The sequence below is a fragment of the Chrysochloris asiatica genome, unplaced genomic scaffold, assembly GCF_000296735.1.
Source record: "Chrysochloris asiatica unplaced genomic scaffold, ChrAsi1.0 scaffold00110, whole genome shotgun sequence".
Taxonomy (NCBI): domain Eukaryota; kingdom Metazoa; phylum Chordata; class Mammalia; order Afrosoricida; family Chrysochloridae; genus Chrysochloris; species Chrysochloris asiatica.
The window spans coordinates 2,585,759-2,604,595 of record NW_006408628.1 but is presented as its reverse complement, the minus strand read 5'-3'; the positions used below and the strand labels follow the sequence as shown (position 1 = coordinate 2,604,595).

Genomic DNA, 18,837 nt, shown 5'->3' with positions numbered 1-18,837 from the left:
GACTCGATGACACCTGACAACAACAATAGAGTTTCCAAGGAGTGGCTGGTGAACTTGAACCACTAACCTTGAGGTTCAAATGGACCTTGCAGTGCGGCACATTAACCCACAGTGCATCTTTGTAGAAGGCTGTAAATCTTTGTAGGAGCAGAAAGTCTCATCTTTCTCCCTCAGAGCAGCTGGTGGGCTCCAACCACTGACCTTGTAGTTTACAATCCAGTGCTTATCCTACAGAGCCAACATGTTCCCCAAAATGTTATTAGAAGTAGAAAAACTGTTGTTATTATCATCACTGATTCATTGTAATATTTTGGTGATTAAATGTCACAGTGCAACTAAAAATAGGCACATATCCAAAATTTGTACAAATGAAGTGAAAACTGGAAAGGGATAATACTAGGTCTGTCTTTTTCAGTTTCACCCTCTCATGCTTTTGGTGATTCAGTAACGAATAGGGCAGCAATGTCACGTAAAACCGCCCTCAAGTCTGAGGTAGTCACTAACAGTGACAAGCTCTGCAAATCTCAGGCATGGTTGCAAATCAAACACCAATCTCTCCATGTGCACAGGGCATAGAAGTCTAGCCACAAATCTCTCTAGTTAACTTATCACACAGTTATAACCATTAACAGCAGCATCTTCCAATACGAAGGACAGTAATAAATATTGGTGGGTGAGTATGAAAAATTACTTCTACAGAAAACTAACCAAAGGTCTAGCTGACCATCAATTTCCTTAAAATTTAAAGCAAGAGGCTAATTCTGCCTGAAAATGGACTATTTTACCTCCCCACCACACATACACGTTTTAACTTGGAAGCCATTTATTTTTACAGCTCTATTTCTTCATTAAAAAAAAAGTATGACATGACAAGCACCATTCACAATTTTAATTTAATTTGTAAAAAACACAGACGATTTTTAAGTCTAATCTATTGCTTAGCTTTTGTGCAGCTTCGTGAAATTAAAAAATGCAAATCAGCACTATATAATATTACTGAGAAAAGGAGCAATGAGTTTAATAAACTTAAATTTTGAGAAAATCGATTTCTAACCTCTGGAGGAATTGATCAGAGATCATAATTTAAGTAAAAATTTCTTAGTTATGTGCAAAGCTAGAATACTTGTAGTTGGAAATACCTACTTTGAGACTATTACTCCTATTTTATGGTCCAAAGCTTAAATGGTTGGCAGTAATGAGTCAAATTCAGTAATTTTGTATCAAATTGTTAGGAATCATTGCTGTCCTCATTCAAAGACCATTTTACTATTAAAGCCACAAAGTGTATTTTGTAAAACAGTAATCATATTTCTCAGAGTGAACAATTGTGGAGTTGGGCTTCTCTACCTCTCAGACTACCAATGGTGATGCCCAGACAGCTTTGTTGCATGGGATTATGATGTTTTCTTTGGATGGAGTCTTTAAACAACGTCTGTAGCTTCATTAACTACCTACTGCAGATTTGTAAACTGTCTCTGGGATGAAATTTGTTGAAAAATCTACCCATATCTCAAAATCTACCCATTTCTCTGTTAGTAAAATAAATATAGCTTCTATATTTCTGGAAAGATGAATCCTGTACCCGTCTGTCTTCTGTTAAAACTCTTTTGAATGTCTTTCATAAACACTGGTGCAATGGCATATGGGTGAGTAGGTGGATGTAGCAATAAATTTTGTTTGTCCAAGTTATTGGTTATTAGTTCCCTAATTGAGAATTTGTCTTAGCCTCCATTTTTTTCTGTTCTTTCATGTGTCTTATCCCTATGACTTTCCTTTTATTTAATGTTAAAAACAACCCTATATCAAACAAATCTACCACATCTCCACTCAAAATTCTTTTGCTCAAACATTTTTGCAGATTCAATCTTACAATATTTGGATTCAAGATAGGAGTATAGGTTGATGAGATAGCTGGAAAAGCTATGCTCATGTGAATTTACCCGTTAAAGAGAAGAGCAGGTGAGTTTTCATCCAAGTTGACTTAGGGTAAAATCAGTATAATAATTGATCAAAATACTCTGTTTAATCCTCTGTCGTCTTTGTTTCTATTTTGCTTCAAGACTTAAACATTAAAGTCAAATTTTAAGGCAAAAACTAGCCAGCCCACCACAACTTGAAAGCATGCTTATTTTAAAATGCAACAATATACACTAAAAATGCTAGGTATAAGAAAATATTCACACTGAACATTTCAAACAGACAAATCAGAGACCTGATCAACAGTTTTTCACCCACAGTGAAAGAAACACAAAGGTCAATGCCTACAGAGAAAGGCAGCAGATCTTGGACAACTTCAAATCTGGAATTACAAATACTAGGTGTTGACTGAAAAAAATCACTTTGAAATAAATCAGGCTATGCAAAAGTTCAAATAGGAAGATCTCTTTTAGCTTCAAACAGTATAAACTTCAATGCATGATCTAAAATTAATTTAGAAAATTTAAAGCATAAAGTAATATCCAGAAAGATTACTTCTAGTAGAGTTGGAGTTATAAAAATATTGAGCAAAATATGAAATTATTTTCCCTTTTGGGAAACGCAACATGAGCTAGTTAAGCACAAAGGCAAAGCAGAAAATGTCAACATTTCCAATCACATTTTGCTTGCAGGAAATGCTATTGTAATTTATTATTTATAGTCCTCATTTTTTTTTAAGTTGGTTCCAGCATCATTTTGCCTGAATTCACATAAAAGAAAGATGAGAGAACCTACTATACAGTGACCTTTCTCTTAGGACAATATTACCAGAACACTGAAGAACTTACTTTTCAAAAGGAGCAAAGAAAAAACACCATTTTCAAAGCTTGCATCAGTAAGTGCTGGGGGTAAAAATCACACAGACCAAAAGAAAAAAACCCCTTGAGTATAATATTTATGGACATCATATTTCTCATCAGGTAACAATATGGATCAATTTACATTTGAATTTGATGATCATAAAAAATTAAAGTGGGACTTACGTTTTCTAACTGTGTAGGGTAGGGGGAGAGACTTGACCTAACACATTGGGTGGTGGTCACTTCAATGCTGGGGTTGAAACTGGGATTTAGGATCAGTCATGGCTAGGAAGAGATACGGAGAGGGAAGAGAATGGAAGTAGAATGAGAAGAGGAGCTCTATCACTGAGCTCTGAATGGAGATCTTAGTTATCCAGAGAGCATTCTCTATCTGTACTTTGAGTGTTTCCTTAACTAATTAAAATGAAAAGATAACTCAGAAATAGAAACTAACCTCTCTTTAAGGAACTTTAGCTTCGCTAAGCTATAGGTCAATTTATAATATGACTCATATCATTCAACAAAAAATACATTGCCTTTTATTTGACTCCTATTGTGCTGGGGTTTGGGACGATAGAAGAAGAAAACAACAACAACAACATTTCCTAGCATCATAGTGTTCATTGCCTAGTAGGAGAGACTGGTGTTTTCACATCATGTGTATTAATTCAGTGTGATAAAGGCATTAAGAGTTGGTGATTGAGCTGCAGCTAAGCTTTCTGGACTTCAATTCTAGTTCTTCCACTTTCTAGTTCTATAAGCAAGTTACATTTTGGTCATCAGTTCTTTCATCAGTAGAACAGGACCAATAAAAATAAAATCATCATCGAGCTATGATAAAAATGAAATGTATTATAATACATCTAAAATTATTAACATTGGCTATCTACAACTACTGCCATACAGGAGTGCATATCATATAGGAGACAACTGAGACCCCCGTCCAGGATGCAAGAGTAGGAGGATGAGAAGACTGAGAGGCTTTGTTAGGTACTGTTGAGTCGGTTCTGACAGAAAGAAACAGAAGCAGTCTAGTAAGAGTTATAAGGTGAACATGTACAGCATGCAAACACAGATGAAAGAAGTTACTGAAAATGTGAGGTACTTGAAGTGTTGTGGGTGAGCAGAATCTAGACTACATTAGGGAATTTGGGTTTTATTCTGCAAAGAGTGTCCTGAATGCTTTTGTGTTATGCATGTTGGACATCTCATCTTTTATTTTTATAAATACTCTATCATTAGTTTTGCTTCATCTTTTCTCATATCTGTACTTGACTACCAACTTATCATATGCATAGTGGTTACGAATCGGGATACAAACTGCAAGGTCAGTAGTTGAAACTAACAGCTGTTCCGTGGGAGAAAGATGAAGCTTTCTGCTCCCGTAAAGATTTACAGCCTCGGAAATCCTGTACAGGGTTGCTATAAGTTGAAACCGACTCCACGGCACATAACCACCAACCACCATATGTAAGTAGGTCATTTCTATGCACAACAACTTTCATTTTTATTCTGTTATTCTTCAGACCAAATATACTTTTTTTGGCCCAGTATTCGATTTCCCTGATCCAGCATGTATCCAAACATAACCACTCTCTTACTAGAGTAGCATTTTAAGCAGACACTACTTTCATTCCTAGTTTCCTCTTCTCTTCACAGGTTTAATTCACTTAAATCTCTGATTTTGATAAAGAAATTTTTTCTTTGTGATTCTTATTTTCCCGGCTCAATTTAAATAACAACTTTAAGAATAGTCTCAACTTTGACCCTCCCAAAGAAAAAAAAGGCTTGCTTGACCAAACCCCATATATAGTGATAAGATTTTCAGACTTTACATCCCTTGCAATTTATACTGGGCTTCATAATCATATAATTTACTCTAGACATTTCCCCACCTTCTCTCTCCATATTAATTATGTTTTATTTGTGAGTAAAGACTGCTTTCTGGATAATCCACTCTTCAATGTAAGTATATTTACAGTGCCTTATATACTAAAGATCCCAACAAATACTTATTGGGTTAATCTATTATGTATAATGAACATATCATAAAACAAAATCCTTAATCACATACCAAGATTATTATGTTAAAGTTCTATGAATCTTTACAAATTAATTATTTTTTTCTTGCTAACTGGATTGGGGGAGAATCAAGATGATAGATTATGGCTGAAATTTACCTAGGCAAACATTGTTCATAGGAATAAGTAGAGCATTTTTAAAGGTATTGAAATTATTTTAATGGAATGAGTTTAAATTTCAGCTTCCATTATAAGATGTGGTTAAAGATACAAAGGAATTCAGAATTTAGAGTAAATCCATGGATATTAGAGTTGAAAGAGAGAGGAACAATCATTTATTTAATATTTATTGGGTACTATTCATCACAAAGGTAATAATTTCACATGCATTATCTCATTAAATCTTTTCAGTAGCTTCTCCTACAGGAAGGTAATTCTCATCATGACCATTTCATAGCCAATATTACTGAGTTTCAGAATATTTATGGACCTCTTACAAAGTTGTACACCCAAGTGATAAATTTGGGACTTGAATCCTGGACTATTTGACTCTAGAGCCAAAGTGCTTCAGAAGTTTGTGGAGACTTCATTGTTAGATAGAGTTAAATAACTTGACAATGATCAGCAAGTAATTACTTTTTTTTTTTTTTTTGGTCTTGTTTTCCTTGTTCTTAATGAGGAATTTGCCCTAGATAATCTCTAAAACTCATTATGACTCTATGAAGCCTTGTGAAAAAAATGTCATCTGTTTTCTTCTTTTAAAATTACAAAGTCAGGTAGAAAAACAGTGCCCATCAATTGGTTACACATTGATTATAATAGGTACATATAACTAGGAGGTTGGAATCATTAATATTTATGGATCTATATACTGTTTGTCAAGGAGTTCTGGTAGCGTAGTGGTTGCGAATCGGGCTGTGAATCACAAGGTCAGCAGTTTGAAACTACCAGCTGTTCCGCAGGAGAAAGATGAGGCTTTCTGCTCCTGTAAAGATTTACAGCCTCGGAAGCCCGGTCCAGGGTCGCTTTGAGTCAGAACCGACTCCCTGGCACATAACAACAACAATACTGTTTGTCATTATAAAATAGCTATCATCTCTGTGATGTAAATAAAATCTAATAAATAGAAGAAAAACAACTTATAGCATTTTAATCAGAATTAACTAAATTCAAACAATCAGTCTATTTTCTTGTTTATTGAATGCTGATTGCCAGATTATGTAGATCTCAGAAATGTTATCTGATGTCCTCTCAGTGTGGGGTTTGGGTTAAGCTATGAGATATTGTTCCTACAATGTTTTTATTGCACTGTAGCCTAGAGATGGACGCATATTAGAGGAGAGTGACACAATTCTAGAACCATGTCTGGAATCAAATCATGTGGTCAGTACATTATTTGCTCTCATTAAGCTTCCATTATAAAATGTGGTTAAAGATAAGCTAAAAGCTTAACGTGTTTAATATTTTAGAGACCATAAAATAACCAATAACTGAACTATCCTTTAATTAGCATTCCTTGTCAACAGTGGTAACTTTACTAGACTTGCAAGCTTCTTACTTCCCAATATTCTGCAACAAAATTATATAATGCATGTAAGAGAAAAGTCTAAAATAGCATTTGTCTATGAACACTGAATGTGATAATTATCATGAAAAATTTCCCTCAGATCCTAAAAAACCTAAGTAAAGTGATTTTGGAATAAATTAGAAATGGTTTGGACCCATAACCTAGAATGAATTGAAAGTAGTGAAATACCAACATATAGAATACTTCCACTATGCTTCTGAAACTTATTTTTCACGTGGCAATGTCTAGCACCATTTGCCTCTTATAGAGAAAAAAGTTTGGTCAATACTAATTACCAAACATTTTCCTCTCAAACATAAGCAGTCACAAAACTGAAAACTAGCTTTGTCTTCTTTTGCCTAAAAGGTTCTGAATACTTTGTCACAGAATTTGGCTAGATGAAATGAGAACCTTTTATATCAAGTCATCCATATAAGAGACACTCCAAGGCACACATTACATCCAAGAAGGACATTTTTGATGTATTGATTTAAACTCTCAGGCTTCAGAGGATATCCTAATTAAAGTTAGTGATTGGAGAGAAGAGAATCCAAGAAAAGCTAAAAATGTACTCCAAGGTACTTGAAAATATGACACAGATATTTTAAAAAGACCAATAAATACCATGGAGCCTGAGAAAATTATAGTTTTTGTTTTTTAAAGTGACCTTTTACAATAGACTGAGATAAAAATGCAGTTGTTTGGTGGGGCCCTGGAAGTAAAAGTCTGATCAATGGAGACGAGAATCCCATTGTATGTTCTTAGTATGAAGTCCGCAACTCAGAAGTGTGTCTCTGCAGTATTTAATTTTCCACACACTAAACAAATAATTCTTTACCACAGTAAAATGTCTCCCAAAACAGGGTAAGAAGCCATAAAAAAAATCCAACAAGATTTTAAAATTAGTTTAAAAGACCCATAGTCTACAAACAATACTAAGTTTCCCTACGAAGACATGTGTTATAATAACACAGAAGAAAAGTTTAAAGGTAAAATATAAAAGACATCATGGTGTCCCACATATTTTGAAGGGAAAGGTTACTATCACTAGAGGCACTGATGAGCAAACCAATTCACTTCTTGTTGACCACAGTACAACTTTTGCTTTACTGGAAGAATATTGTTTTAACTTAACAGGACATGTTAAAAATACAGTTTTATAGCTTTAAAAAAATTTTAATGCAGCAATCTACTAAGCATGTGGTGTTAAAAGTTAGAATTCAACAAATATGGAGGGTCACTCATACCTTAAATTCCTCCAAGATTTTGTAATTTTTCCCATGATATTCACAAAAGTTTTTCACTTCTTTGCACTCAGGACAGCATCCATTATGTTCCACTTTAGTACACTTTGGGTGAATTTTAGGACATTCTGGCTGGTCGCAAACAGGTCCATCCAGAGCACAGACACAGGGACAGTTGGAATGCCCTGGGAAAAATCGTTCTCCCAATTTGTATACAAAGCCGCTGTCATCCACACACCCTTTCCCTCGATAGTCATCAAAGATCAGATTATCATTACTGGAGGTCTGGTCGCCTTCATCAGCAGGATAGTCTTCATGACTGATGGCAGCGGAAGTGACCAATCCAGGGATGACCAACAGAAGTATGCAGGCTTCATGAATATGAAGAGCCATTCCCCTCCTCAAAGACTTCTGGATGTGCTCCTAATATTAAATATACCCAGCTGCTTCCATGGGAATACAAGAGGGGTAGGCTGAAAATAAATATTTAAAGAGAATAATTTGACATATAAAAAAAAGAATATAGATTAAATTAAGGCCATGCTCTTAATCTGTTTGTTTGAGATCAACTTCAAATATACTAAAACCTCAAATAGACTACATTCATGCAACTATCTGTACTTTATTAAGAAGTTTGGAGAGTTGAACCCTAGTCATATCTACATTAAAAACTGTCATTTATGGAGTATTTTACCAAGGGAACTTCAGGTTAAATTTACCTGGATTTCAAAGGTTTAGCTATAAATGATAAGAAGTGGTTTTATTGAGTATTAAAAGGTTAAGATAAGTAGCTACTTACAAATAGCTCAAGAATATTTGAACTCACAATCTCTATTATTCTTAAAATGAATAAATCAGTGATGGTATGCATATATGTAATAATCATCTGTATCAAAACTAAAGAAGTTAACCAGAAAATGTTTAATTATAAATTAAGCAGAGCTAGTATAAAACTAGTATAAGGGCTTTCCTACTTCTTTCTGCCCATAATCTGTGAACAGTGATAGTCTCAACATGAACTAAGATGCTTCACTGAAGAAGATATGAATTCTCAAACAGAGCTAAGAATAAGAATAGCATACACTATGCCACACTGAATAGAATTAAGGAAACTTAAAATAATACATAGTAAAATAGAATTCAGCCTACTGAAGAAGATTTATTAATTACTTGTATTATTGTCAACATCTTTATTTCACTCAGGAGGTAAGCTCCTAGTGGGCAGGAAAGATGTATCTGTTAATATTTTTTAAAGAAATTTGAGATCAACACTCATGTGATACTATTTGAATTCTTTAGGGCAATAAAATACCATTTACACAGTCATGAAAACATAATTCTCCTTTGAAATATATTTAAAAAAACCTTGTATTTAGTCAATTTGCATAAAAATGTCAGCATAAACTTGCTAATGGAACTTTCTGCAAACTGTGATAGGGTGTTGTTACTCATAGTAAATGGGATTTATTATTTTTGGTGGCACTGACTCTTGTAAACTTAACTTAGTACTAGTACTTGGTATGGAATATTGATAGTAGGTTTTTATATAAATATTTAGAGTGACTAACTCACACAAAGGCTCTAAAAAAACTGTCTTTTGCTAGTATTAGATAGGGAAATCATTGGCAGATAATTCATTTGTCTATTTAAATGTTACTGGCTTTATGCCAGTATTGGTAAGATCGTATATAGGACATTTTCAGATCATTTATAAATGTCCTTTAATGGTTTATCTTCAGATCATATCAAGAGCAATGATAAAAACCATCTCTTTTTAATCTAACATATACAAATTATGATTTTAAATAAGATAACTATGGTTTTAGAAAACTTTTCATGAACTGTCATATTTTATTGTGCATTTTATTAGATATGCAAATTCTAGTAATAGAAAAATGGAAGGTAGGATATTTATGTCTTCCTTCCAGAGAAAACTGTTCTTTGATATTAAAATTCTTTCGAGGTAGATAATGATAATGTAGATGGATTTCTTTAACAATATGTCAAAAATAATGATTCATGACAGTACCAAAAAAATTGCAAACCTATAATTCTTCTTGAGAAGCCGGTAGCTCCATTGACAAAGCATTTTTTTTTCTCTAAAATTACTACAGAAGACACAAGCATAACAGAAACCTCTGAAAAAGCATAAATATATTTTCCTAATTAAAGCATGCTATTATATACATCTCTCATACATTTGGAAAGTTTGCATGGTAAGAAAAGGGGCTATTGTGCTTCTGTATAGTATTCCTGTAGTATCTGTCAATACGTGCAAGATAAGCCAGATAAAATACACATATCATTCTGCTTCAAAAGGACATAGACAGAAAATTATCTCTTTGAAAGCTACAGGTAGGCATTAATGTGTCAGTTTGTGATAAATGTAAACTTAAAGGTAAGAATAAGGGTGTAAGACAGACTACATATAAACATTAAACATGCTTTTATTCTATGAAATATGTTTTAAAAATCTGCATGAAGAAATCAAGTGTTTTTTTTTTTTTATTACTATAACAAAGTTCTATGGCATTTTAAAAAAGCAGATTTCTTCATAGATTAGGTCCTCTAGTGTAATTTCTGACACTATTTATTTAGGAGAAGAAGCATTAGAAAAAACAAATAAAATGTTTATTTGAAAATTTTAATAAGTAAGCAAACATTGCCAAACTGAGAATTACTTCCCAGCTAAACTTTCCCCCCGCCCCATATTGCTACATATGATTTAAAATGACTGCATCTATTTATTTTAAATAATGTAATTAATGTCAGAAGATACACTTACCTAATCACTTTGGAGGTTAATGGTGGCGGTTGGGGTCACAGACCAATAAGAACTAAAAGGTCAGATATGTTTTAGTTGCCCAAAGAAAACATTTTCAGGCATGAATTTTAGGCAATCCATTCTCTCTACCTCCCATTTCAAAACACTGTCAAGAAGCAGTCTCCCGCTCTTCCAAGGAGAAAAACAGCAGACACACATAAGAAATAAGCTTTGAACTTGTCTTCAGTATTCAAAGCAAGAAGCAAAGCTGGTCCTGTAGAAATCCAGACCCCAATAGTAGAATCATGTTGAACTTATTTTTAGCATTTTCCCAGATCCTTCTATGAAATTTCCCGGCTGATTACGTCTCCTCCACACATGAGTTCACTTACACAGTGTTTGCTACGGCAGTAGAGGTGATTTGGCTAGGCTCTCAGGATCACAAACAGCAACAGCATGCTGTAGCTTAAAGCTCGCTGCGCCGGCAATACCATCAGCATCATCCACAATATGTTGCTTGAATACCTTCTTACACACCAGAAAATGCTAACTGTGGACGTGAAGGAAAGGAGCAACTTTAGCTGGGTTTATGCACCACTGAGAGCAGTTTGCAGACTGCTGATTTGGAGCTTATTCTGCCGGCAGTCGGGAATTCCTCAGCACCACGGACAGCGCCAACAACTGGCTTCAGAGCCCAGCTAGGTCGAAATCCCCAAGCTGCGTCTTTCGACCAGGCTAGAGCGGTCTCTAAGCAGTCGCACTTTCTGTACACAGCGGATGTATGCATTGGTTGGGAGGGGGCGGGGGGGGGTGTTGTTCTTCGTGCTAGATACTTATTTGCATTGAAATTACAACAACAGCAGAAAAATCATCATAATTATATCGAATGCATTCTTGGGTGGGTTGCAGACATTAAAGTTCCGGAAGAGTCTTGCATTTAGATTTAAGCCATCTGCAGTCCCCGATTATTATTAGTAGATAAGGCATACTCATTGCCTAAGAATCTGTGGAAATGAACGTTCGAAGATTCTATTTGACCCTTGAGTTGCAGAAAGATTTTCCTAGTGTTAGTGTAACATGATTAAACTTCAGATCTTCCTGAAGCTTGGATTTAATTAAGAAAAAGAAAAAAAAAAAAAAAGCCGGATTTTCTTCTGCAGTTTGTTCCCTATCATTAAAAATCAATCTCCTGTAATTCATCTAGTCTGTCATTAGGCGTCATTGTATAGCTGCTTCTACTAAACCTCTAGCTCTGTCTATAAATTCCTATCAAAATGAGAGAGAGAAAAAAGATTCAGACACAAATACATACACAGAAAGTTTTTTGTTTTTTTTATTTGTTTTTTGTTTTTTTTTTAATTGGTAACAGAATGAGGACCAAAATGAATATCCGAAGCATGTTTTAAGGCAAATAGTAAATGTTACCTGCTGGTATATTTAACCAGTCATTGGGACTACAGGAGGAGTTTTCAAGCCCTGGAGGGAATGCCCTCCGCAGTGAGATATGCTGACCATCACGACCACGTTCTAATGGTGCCATCAGAGCCTCCTGAAAACAGAGTTTCCCCATCGTGGGAAAACACCACTGTGTGCACCTCACTTTCGTGGCCCATCAGTTTGTGAATCTGTCCTGATTTAAGATCCAGCAAATGGATAACTCCATTGTTGCTTGCTTGAGCCAAAACTCGACCTGAGAGAAAGAGAGAGAAGAGATCAAAGTTTTATTTCAAGGAGTCACAGTATACAAGCAAACATTCTGTATTGTTTCAAGTGTAATTTAATATTTTATCTATTTATGTTAGACAACAACCATTAAAGATGAATTAACTCCTTCCTGTCCCGTATTGGAAATAAGTTGCGTCCAAATAAAGACAAATCAATGATGATAAAAATTTCATAATGAGTAAATGAAACCTAGTTCCCCACCTTCCTTTCTTCAGGAAGTCTGTAGACTTCCTGCTATTCTCCTTATATTTGTGTTGAATAAATCACTTCGATAATATCATTTAAAACAACTATGTAACATAGTTTTCTGTTTTGTTTTGTTTTACAATTAAATTATATGTTTAGAAATGTTTTGGTGTCACAGGTTTGGAAATTGATCTATGAGAAAGGTATATATACCATGGATAATTTATATTTTAAAATATGAATTCTGCTTTAAACTTATTTAAGGAGCTCTGGTAGCGTAGTGGTTACGAATCGGGCAGTGAACTGCAAGGTCAGAAGTTCGAAACTACCAGCGGTTCCGCGGGAGAAAGATGAGGCATTCTGATCCCATAAAGATTTACCTGTGCAGGGTCGCTATGAGTCGGAACCTACTCCACAGCACTTAACAACAACAACAACATTATGATTCTGTCTAAATCATTACTTAAAATTACAACAATATAAATTTCTTCTTTAAAAATTATGATATTCATGAAAACAACATGGGGAAATAGAGGTCATAGGAAATATCTTCATTTCAAAGATGACTTAGACTTTTTCACTTTAAATTATGTTCAAAATTCTGTTCAAGCAAATTGTATTACATAAGAGAGCAAAATACAGTATAGCACATTAGAATAATTTTTATATTGTATATTTTTCAGTGATCTTTTTCACTAAAGTAAAGACAAATTCACAATCCAATTTCAATTAATACTTTTGCTTAAAAAAAAAAAAAAAAGTCTAATAGCAAACTACCAGGGAATTTGGAGACAAGTAAGAGCTAAATAGAATATATTTACATAAACTCAAGACTAAGGACAAATAAGAATATTAGTACTATGCATGGTAGTATATAATCACAATTGTTGTTAAGTGCCTTCGAGTTGGTTCTGACTCATAGCAACCCTGTATAAGGTTTTTGAGGAATGGCTGGTGACTTTGAACTACCGACCTTGCAGCTCAAACCAGCGTTATACACCAGTGCTTATCCTACAGCACCACACTAGGACTCCTAATCCCAACTAGAAGGTATATATTATCATTCTAGAAAGAATAAATTGTATTGCTAGATGCTATAGTGATTACTTCATGTGTATTATCTCATATACCACTTACAACTACTAAGTGATAAGAATTATACAGAAGAGAAAAGAAAGGCTTGGGAAGGCTAAGCACTTTCTCACAATGACCCCCTAGCTATGGGGGGCGGGGGGGTGTAGGGAGATATTTAATTACAAACACTTTGAATTCAGAGCCTGGACATTTCACTATTATGTTTTATATATCCAGCATAACATTTTAATCAACGATGGGTTCTTGGCAGATTTTAGGAGGTGACATATTGTGAAAATAGAATTTTTTCATTCTTTACAAAATAATTCTATAATGAGATCATTGTAAAAATCACAAATAAATATTTAATCACAAATTATACCCCAAATGGCCACAAATATCTCTAAAACAGAGGCCGCTACAAAAGTAAAGCTAACCATGATAAATATGGCCTATTTGCAAACTTTTATAACTACTGGGTTTCTTCATCTAGAACAAAACCTGACACAGCAAAGATCCTTAGGATGGATTAGGGTGTCCAAAGAAGCAGATGTGAATATTTATTATAAACCCTCTTCTACTAATTCTTTGCTGACAGAGGCATTACATGTGGATTTCACTTTCAGCTCCACTCTATAGGCAACTGCTGGTTGTGACTTTCTAAAGAGCCAAATCACTTTTTACCCCTCATGATCTTCATATTGCTACATCTGGGAAGAGGGGAAATATTATTTTCTATTTTTAAAACTAAGCAAAAACAAAAGTCCATAAGGATTTTTGTTTTAAGATTTAGCTCAAGTATTTCTGTCCCACCCCCTGGTGTTATACCAGGTCCTTACTACTTTTTTTTTTTTAACCTTTAATTGTGATTTCAGTGAAAGTTTGTTTTCCATTCAACATTCAACAGTTCATACACATTTTGTTTAGTTACATTGACTACAATCCTCAAATTATAGTCAGTGTAATAGAATTTTTCCCATTTTCTTCCTATTTTTCCCAGTTCAACTTGTCACCTTTTCCCATCCCTTACTGCTGTTAAAAGGAGCTCTGGTAGCATAGTGGTTACGGATCAGCCTGCAAATCTCAAGGTTAGCAGTTCGAAACTACCAGCTGTTCCATGGAAGAAAGATAAGGCTTTCTGCTCCCGTAAAGATTTACAGTCTCAGAAACCCTGTAAGGGTCGCTACGAGTCGGAACTGACTCCACGGCACATAACCACCACCACTGCTGTTAGAGCTTTCTCTCTGGGAAAATATTATTCTTTTGATCTTGTATGGTTGATTGTACTAAGGAGTGCATACTTCTCTGGTATTATTTTTCATTTTATTGGTCAGTTTAGTGTTTGACTGAAAGTTGAGCCATGGAAGTGAGTTCAGTTCCAGGTTTGAAGGGTGACTAAGGGCCACCAGTGTATAAGACACCATTAAGTCTGGTCTTTTTATAAGATTTTGAGTTGTGTTCCATATTTTTCTCCCACTTTATCCAGGATTTTAATATCTTTCAAAGTGGTAAGTTGTGGTAGTTCGGCACCATCTAGTTATTCTGATATCAGGTTCATGGAGGCTAAGGCTCCTATGGTCCATTAGTCTTATAAGATAATTATTTAGATAATTCTTTGATTTTCTACATTCTTCTTTGCCCCAGACAGGGAGTTATTAATAGCTGCATCTTCGTTGTCTGCTCACAAGCTTTTATAACCTAGTCATTACTCAGCAAAGTAGAATGTAGAACATTGTCTTTGTATGCTTTGTTGGGACAATTGACCTAGGTTCCCCGAAGACTATAGCTCAGTCTTTCAAGGTATTTGGCTAAGAAATTGTCATAACTATGATCCCTGTATGCTCTACTGTATTCATGGATACATTTGATGAAGTAAAATCATTCAAAATCATAATGAGAAATATTTAGGATTGTTCTTGATAATTTTCTGAATGTGTGTTCAATAATATAGAGAAAATGATAATATTGAATCCTAATAGAAAGGCAATTCAGCAGATGAAATCTCAACTGTTTCCAAAATCACTTTTCTAGAACAGATATGAGTCAGCAAGTTTATGGTGAGGCATTTCAGATTTAGTTGAATTCAGCTAATTTCTAAAAGGAGTATCAATTTCCAATCATGTTCAACTTGATTATACAACTAATGCAGCTTGGGTGTACAACTAATACACACAGAATTATTACATGACACACATGCCTGACCTAAAATTGGTTTTCCTGAATTGGGGATGTTGGGGGTGGTGAATATTTTCTAGGTTTAGATTTTCAAAATTACTTACAAGGATGTGCAAACAGTGATATTATTGGCTAGCTAGTGTAAGTGAGAAAGAGGTGTAACTCCAAAATTTCATGGTTAGTAGAATTTCTGAAAAGTACAATAGTTATGAATATGTGTATAAGTATGGGTGAAAGCGGAGAATATCAGAAAGATGTTTACCTATGCTTTATTGACTATGCAAAGGCTTTCAATTGTGTGGATCATGACAAGCTATGGACAACAATGAGAAGTATGAGTATTCCAGAACACTTAATTGTACTTCTGAGAAATCTGTACATGCACCAAGAAGCAGTTGTTAGACCAGAGCATGGGAACACTGAATGTTTTAAAATTGTGAAAGGTGCGCGACAAGGTTGTGTTCTTTCACCATACGTATTCAACCTGTACGTTGAGCAAATAATCCGAGAAGCTGGGTTCTAAGAAGAAAAATGTGGTGTCAGGGTTGGGGGAAGACTCATTAACAACCTGTGATATGCAGACGATACAACCTTACTTGCTGAAAGTGAAGAGGACTTGAAACATTTACTGATGAAGATCAAAAAACACAGCCTTCAGTATGGGTTGCATCTCAATGTCAGGAAAACAAAAATCTTCACCACTGGACCAACAAACAACATTCTTATCAACGGAGAAAAGATTTAAGTTGTCAAGGACTTCATTCTTCTTGGATCAACTATCACTCGTGGAAGCAGTAGTCAAGAGATCAGATGATGATTGCATTGGGCAAATCTGCTGCACAGGAACTTTTTGAAGTGTTTAAGAGCAAGGATGTGAGCTTGAGGACTAAGGTGCGCCTGACCCAAGCCATGGTATTTTCAATAACCTCATATGGATGTGAAAGCTGGACAATGAATAAGGAAGATTGTAGAAGAATTGATGCCTTTGAGTTGTGGTGTTGGAGGAGAATACTAAAAGTGCCATGGACTGCCAAAAGAACCAATAGATCTGTTTTGGAAGAAGTGCAGCCAGAGAGCTCCTCGGAGGCCAGGATGGCTAAGCTCCGTCTCTCATACTTTGGACATATTGTCAGGAGGGATCAGTCACTGGAGAAGGATGTCATGCTGGGTAAGGTGGAGGGTCAGAGAAAAAGAGGAAGACCCCTAACGAGATGGATCGGCAGGTGGCATCACTGATTGTGTCAAGTGTGGCAGCGGTAGTGAGGTTGGCCCAGGACCGGACATTGTTTCGTTCTGCTGTGCATGGGGTCACTATGAGTCGGTTCCGACTCGATGGCACCTGACAACAACAACAATGGTTCTAAATATTTAGTAATTATAAACAATAATATGATTCATTTGTTCGCTTAATGCTTGAGGGTCTAACTGATGATTTTTAAGAAGAATAGAAAATTTAATTTATATCAAATTTAGGTTTAATCTTTATCAGGAATGAAAATACCAGGAGCAACATATATTCCCATGGCAATTTTTGTGACTCCTGGTGTGGCGCTGTAGGATCAGCATTGGACTGTGAACTACAAGGTCGGCAGTTCAAATTCACTAGTTGCCCCTTGGAAATCTTATACAGAGTCGCCATGGAACTGACTTGATGCTACTTAACAACAGTTTACATGAAGCTTGAATTTTTAATATTCACGTGAAGTTAAGTCAGGCTCTTAAAATGTAAAATAATAAATTATATACATTCAATCTTATTCTGAATATTTTATACAGTTGTTATAAAAAAAAAATTACAGCCCAAATAATCTAACAATATTGTCCCAGAGTCCTGGTGTGGCACTGTAGGAAAAACATAGGACAGCTAACCACAAGATCTGTGGTTCAAACCCACCATCTACTCCTCAGCCACCCTATTCTATATAGGGTTGCTGAGTTGGAACTGACTCATTCACACTTAAAAACAACAAATATTATCTTTGAGTAAATAGGATATTTAAGATGTTATTTAATGTAATATTTTAATAAGAATAATTATACCAACTTATGTATGTACAAATCTCACAAATATAGTCACATAGATTAACAGAAAACAATCAAAAATAGTTTAACATTTATTTAAAAATAGAAATAGGCAAAATTCATTCATAAAGGTATTTATTGTGGTATTAAATAACATATTTGAGCATCTATTATTTAAAAAATGCCTTTTCCTTTTGTTAATACTTGTTACAATGCCCAATTTCTTCACAGAATGGGAATAAAATGAACAATCTAGGGAGAAGACAGATAAAATTTTGTATTCACTATGGATTCCTGATGTGGTACTGTAGGACAAGCTCTGGACTGCAAACCGCAAGGTCAGTAGTTCAAACCAACCAGCTGCTCCTTGGAAATCTTAAACAGGAGTAGGAAGACACTGGAAGTCACTTAACAACAACATGGCTCCATAAAATAAGCACTGGACTGTGAACCAAGGTCCTCAGTTCGAGTCCACCAGCTGCTCTGGGATAAATATAGGGGTTTCTGCTCATGCAAAAATTTAAAAAGACTCAGAAACCCTATACAGGGTTGCTGTGAATTGGAACCAACTCAATGGTACTTAACAAAAATTCTTTGATACATGTAAATAATTCCGTACATATCAATAGTGAGTGATTATATTCACCTTAACATTCACATAACTTTGAAAACCTTGGTGGTGGTGGTTATGTGCCGTGGAGTCAGATCTGACTCATAGTGACCCTGTACAGGGTTGCCAAGGCTATAAATCTTTATGGGAGCAGAAAGCCTCATCTTTCTTCCACGAAACAGCTAGTAGTTTCGAACTGCTGACCTTGCAGTTCACAGCCCGATTCATAACCACTATGCTACCAGAGCTCCTTTGAAAACCTTAGCCAATGCTATTTATTTTCCTACAAAGAATGTTTAAAATGTTTTCTATTGTGTAAGTCAATACAATATCTTTCTTGTTTACCAGTGGGAATGAGTATACTGTGCTGTTATCCGTTTTACCATATTTGATAAATTTGCCAACTCATAAACAAAAATTAAGTATGCTTTGAACTTAAAGTATTGTTCTTTTGTTAGCTGAGACAACTGACCTATTTAATTTTGGTTGTTGTTGTTGTGAGGTGCCATTGAGTCGGTACCGACTCATAGCTACCCTATGCACAACAGAATGAAACACAGCTTGATCCTGAGCTAACCTCACAATTGTTAACATGCTTGAGCCCATTGATGCTGCCATTTTGCCAATCCATCTCATTGGGGTCTCCCTCTTTTTCTCTGATCCTCCACCTTA

The 18,837-nt window shown here is 35.2% G+C and overlaps 1 protein-coding gene across 1 annotated transcript in view; it reads right to left on the bottom strand.

Annotated features, from left to right (window-relative positions):
* Positions 1-10,440, bottom strand: part of VWC2L (von Willebrand factor C domain containing protein 2-like) — a 270,505-nt gene extending 260,065 nt beyond the window's left edge. Inside the window, exons 1-2 of the mRNA XM_006867784.1 lie at positions 10,395-10,440; positions 7,613-8,082 (exon numbers count right to left, since the gene is read on the bottom strand). Coding sequence (XP_006867846.1) covers positions 7,613-8,002 — 390 coding nt within the window. The 5' untranslated portion in view covers positions 8,003-8,082; positions 10,395-10,440. The remainder of the gene's footprint in view (positions 1-7,612; positions 8,083-10,394) is intronic.
* Between the last annotated feature and the right edge of the window lie 8,397 nt (positions 10,441-18,837).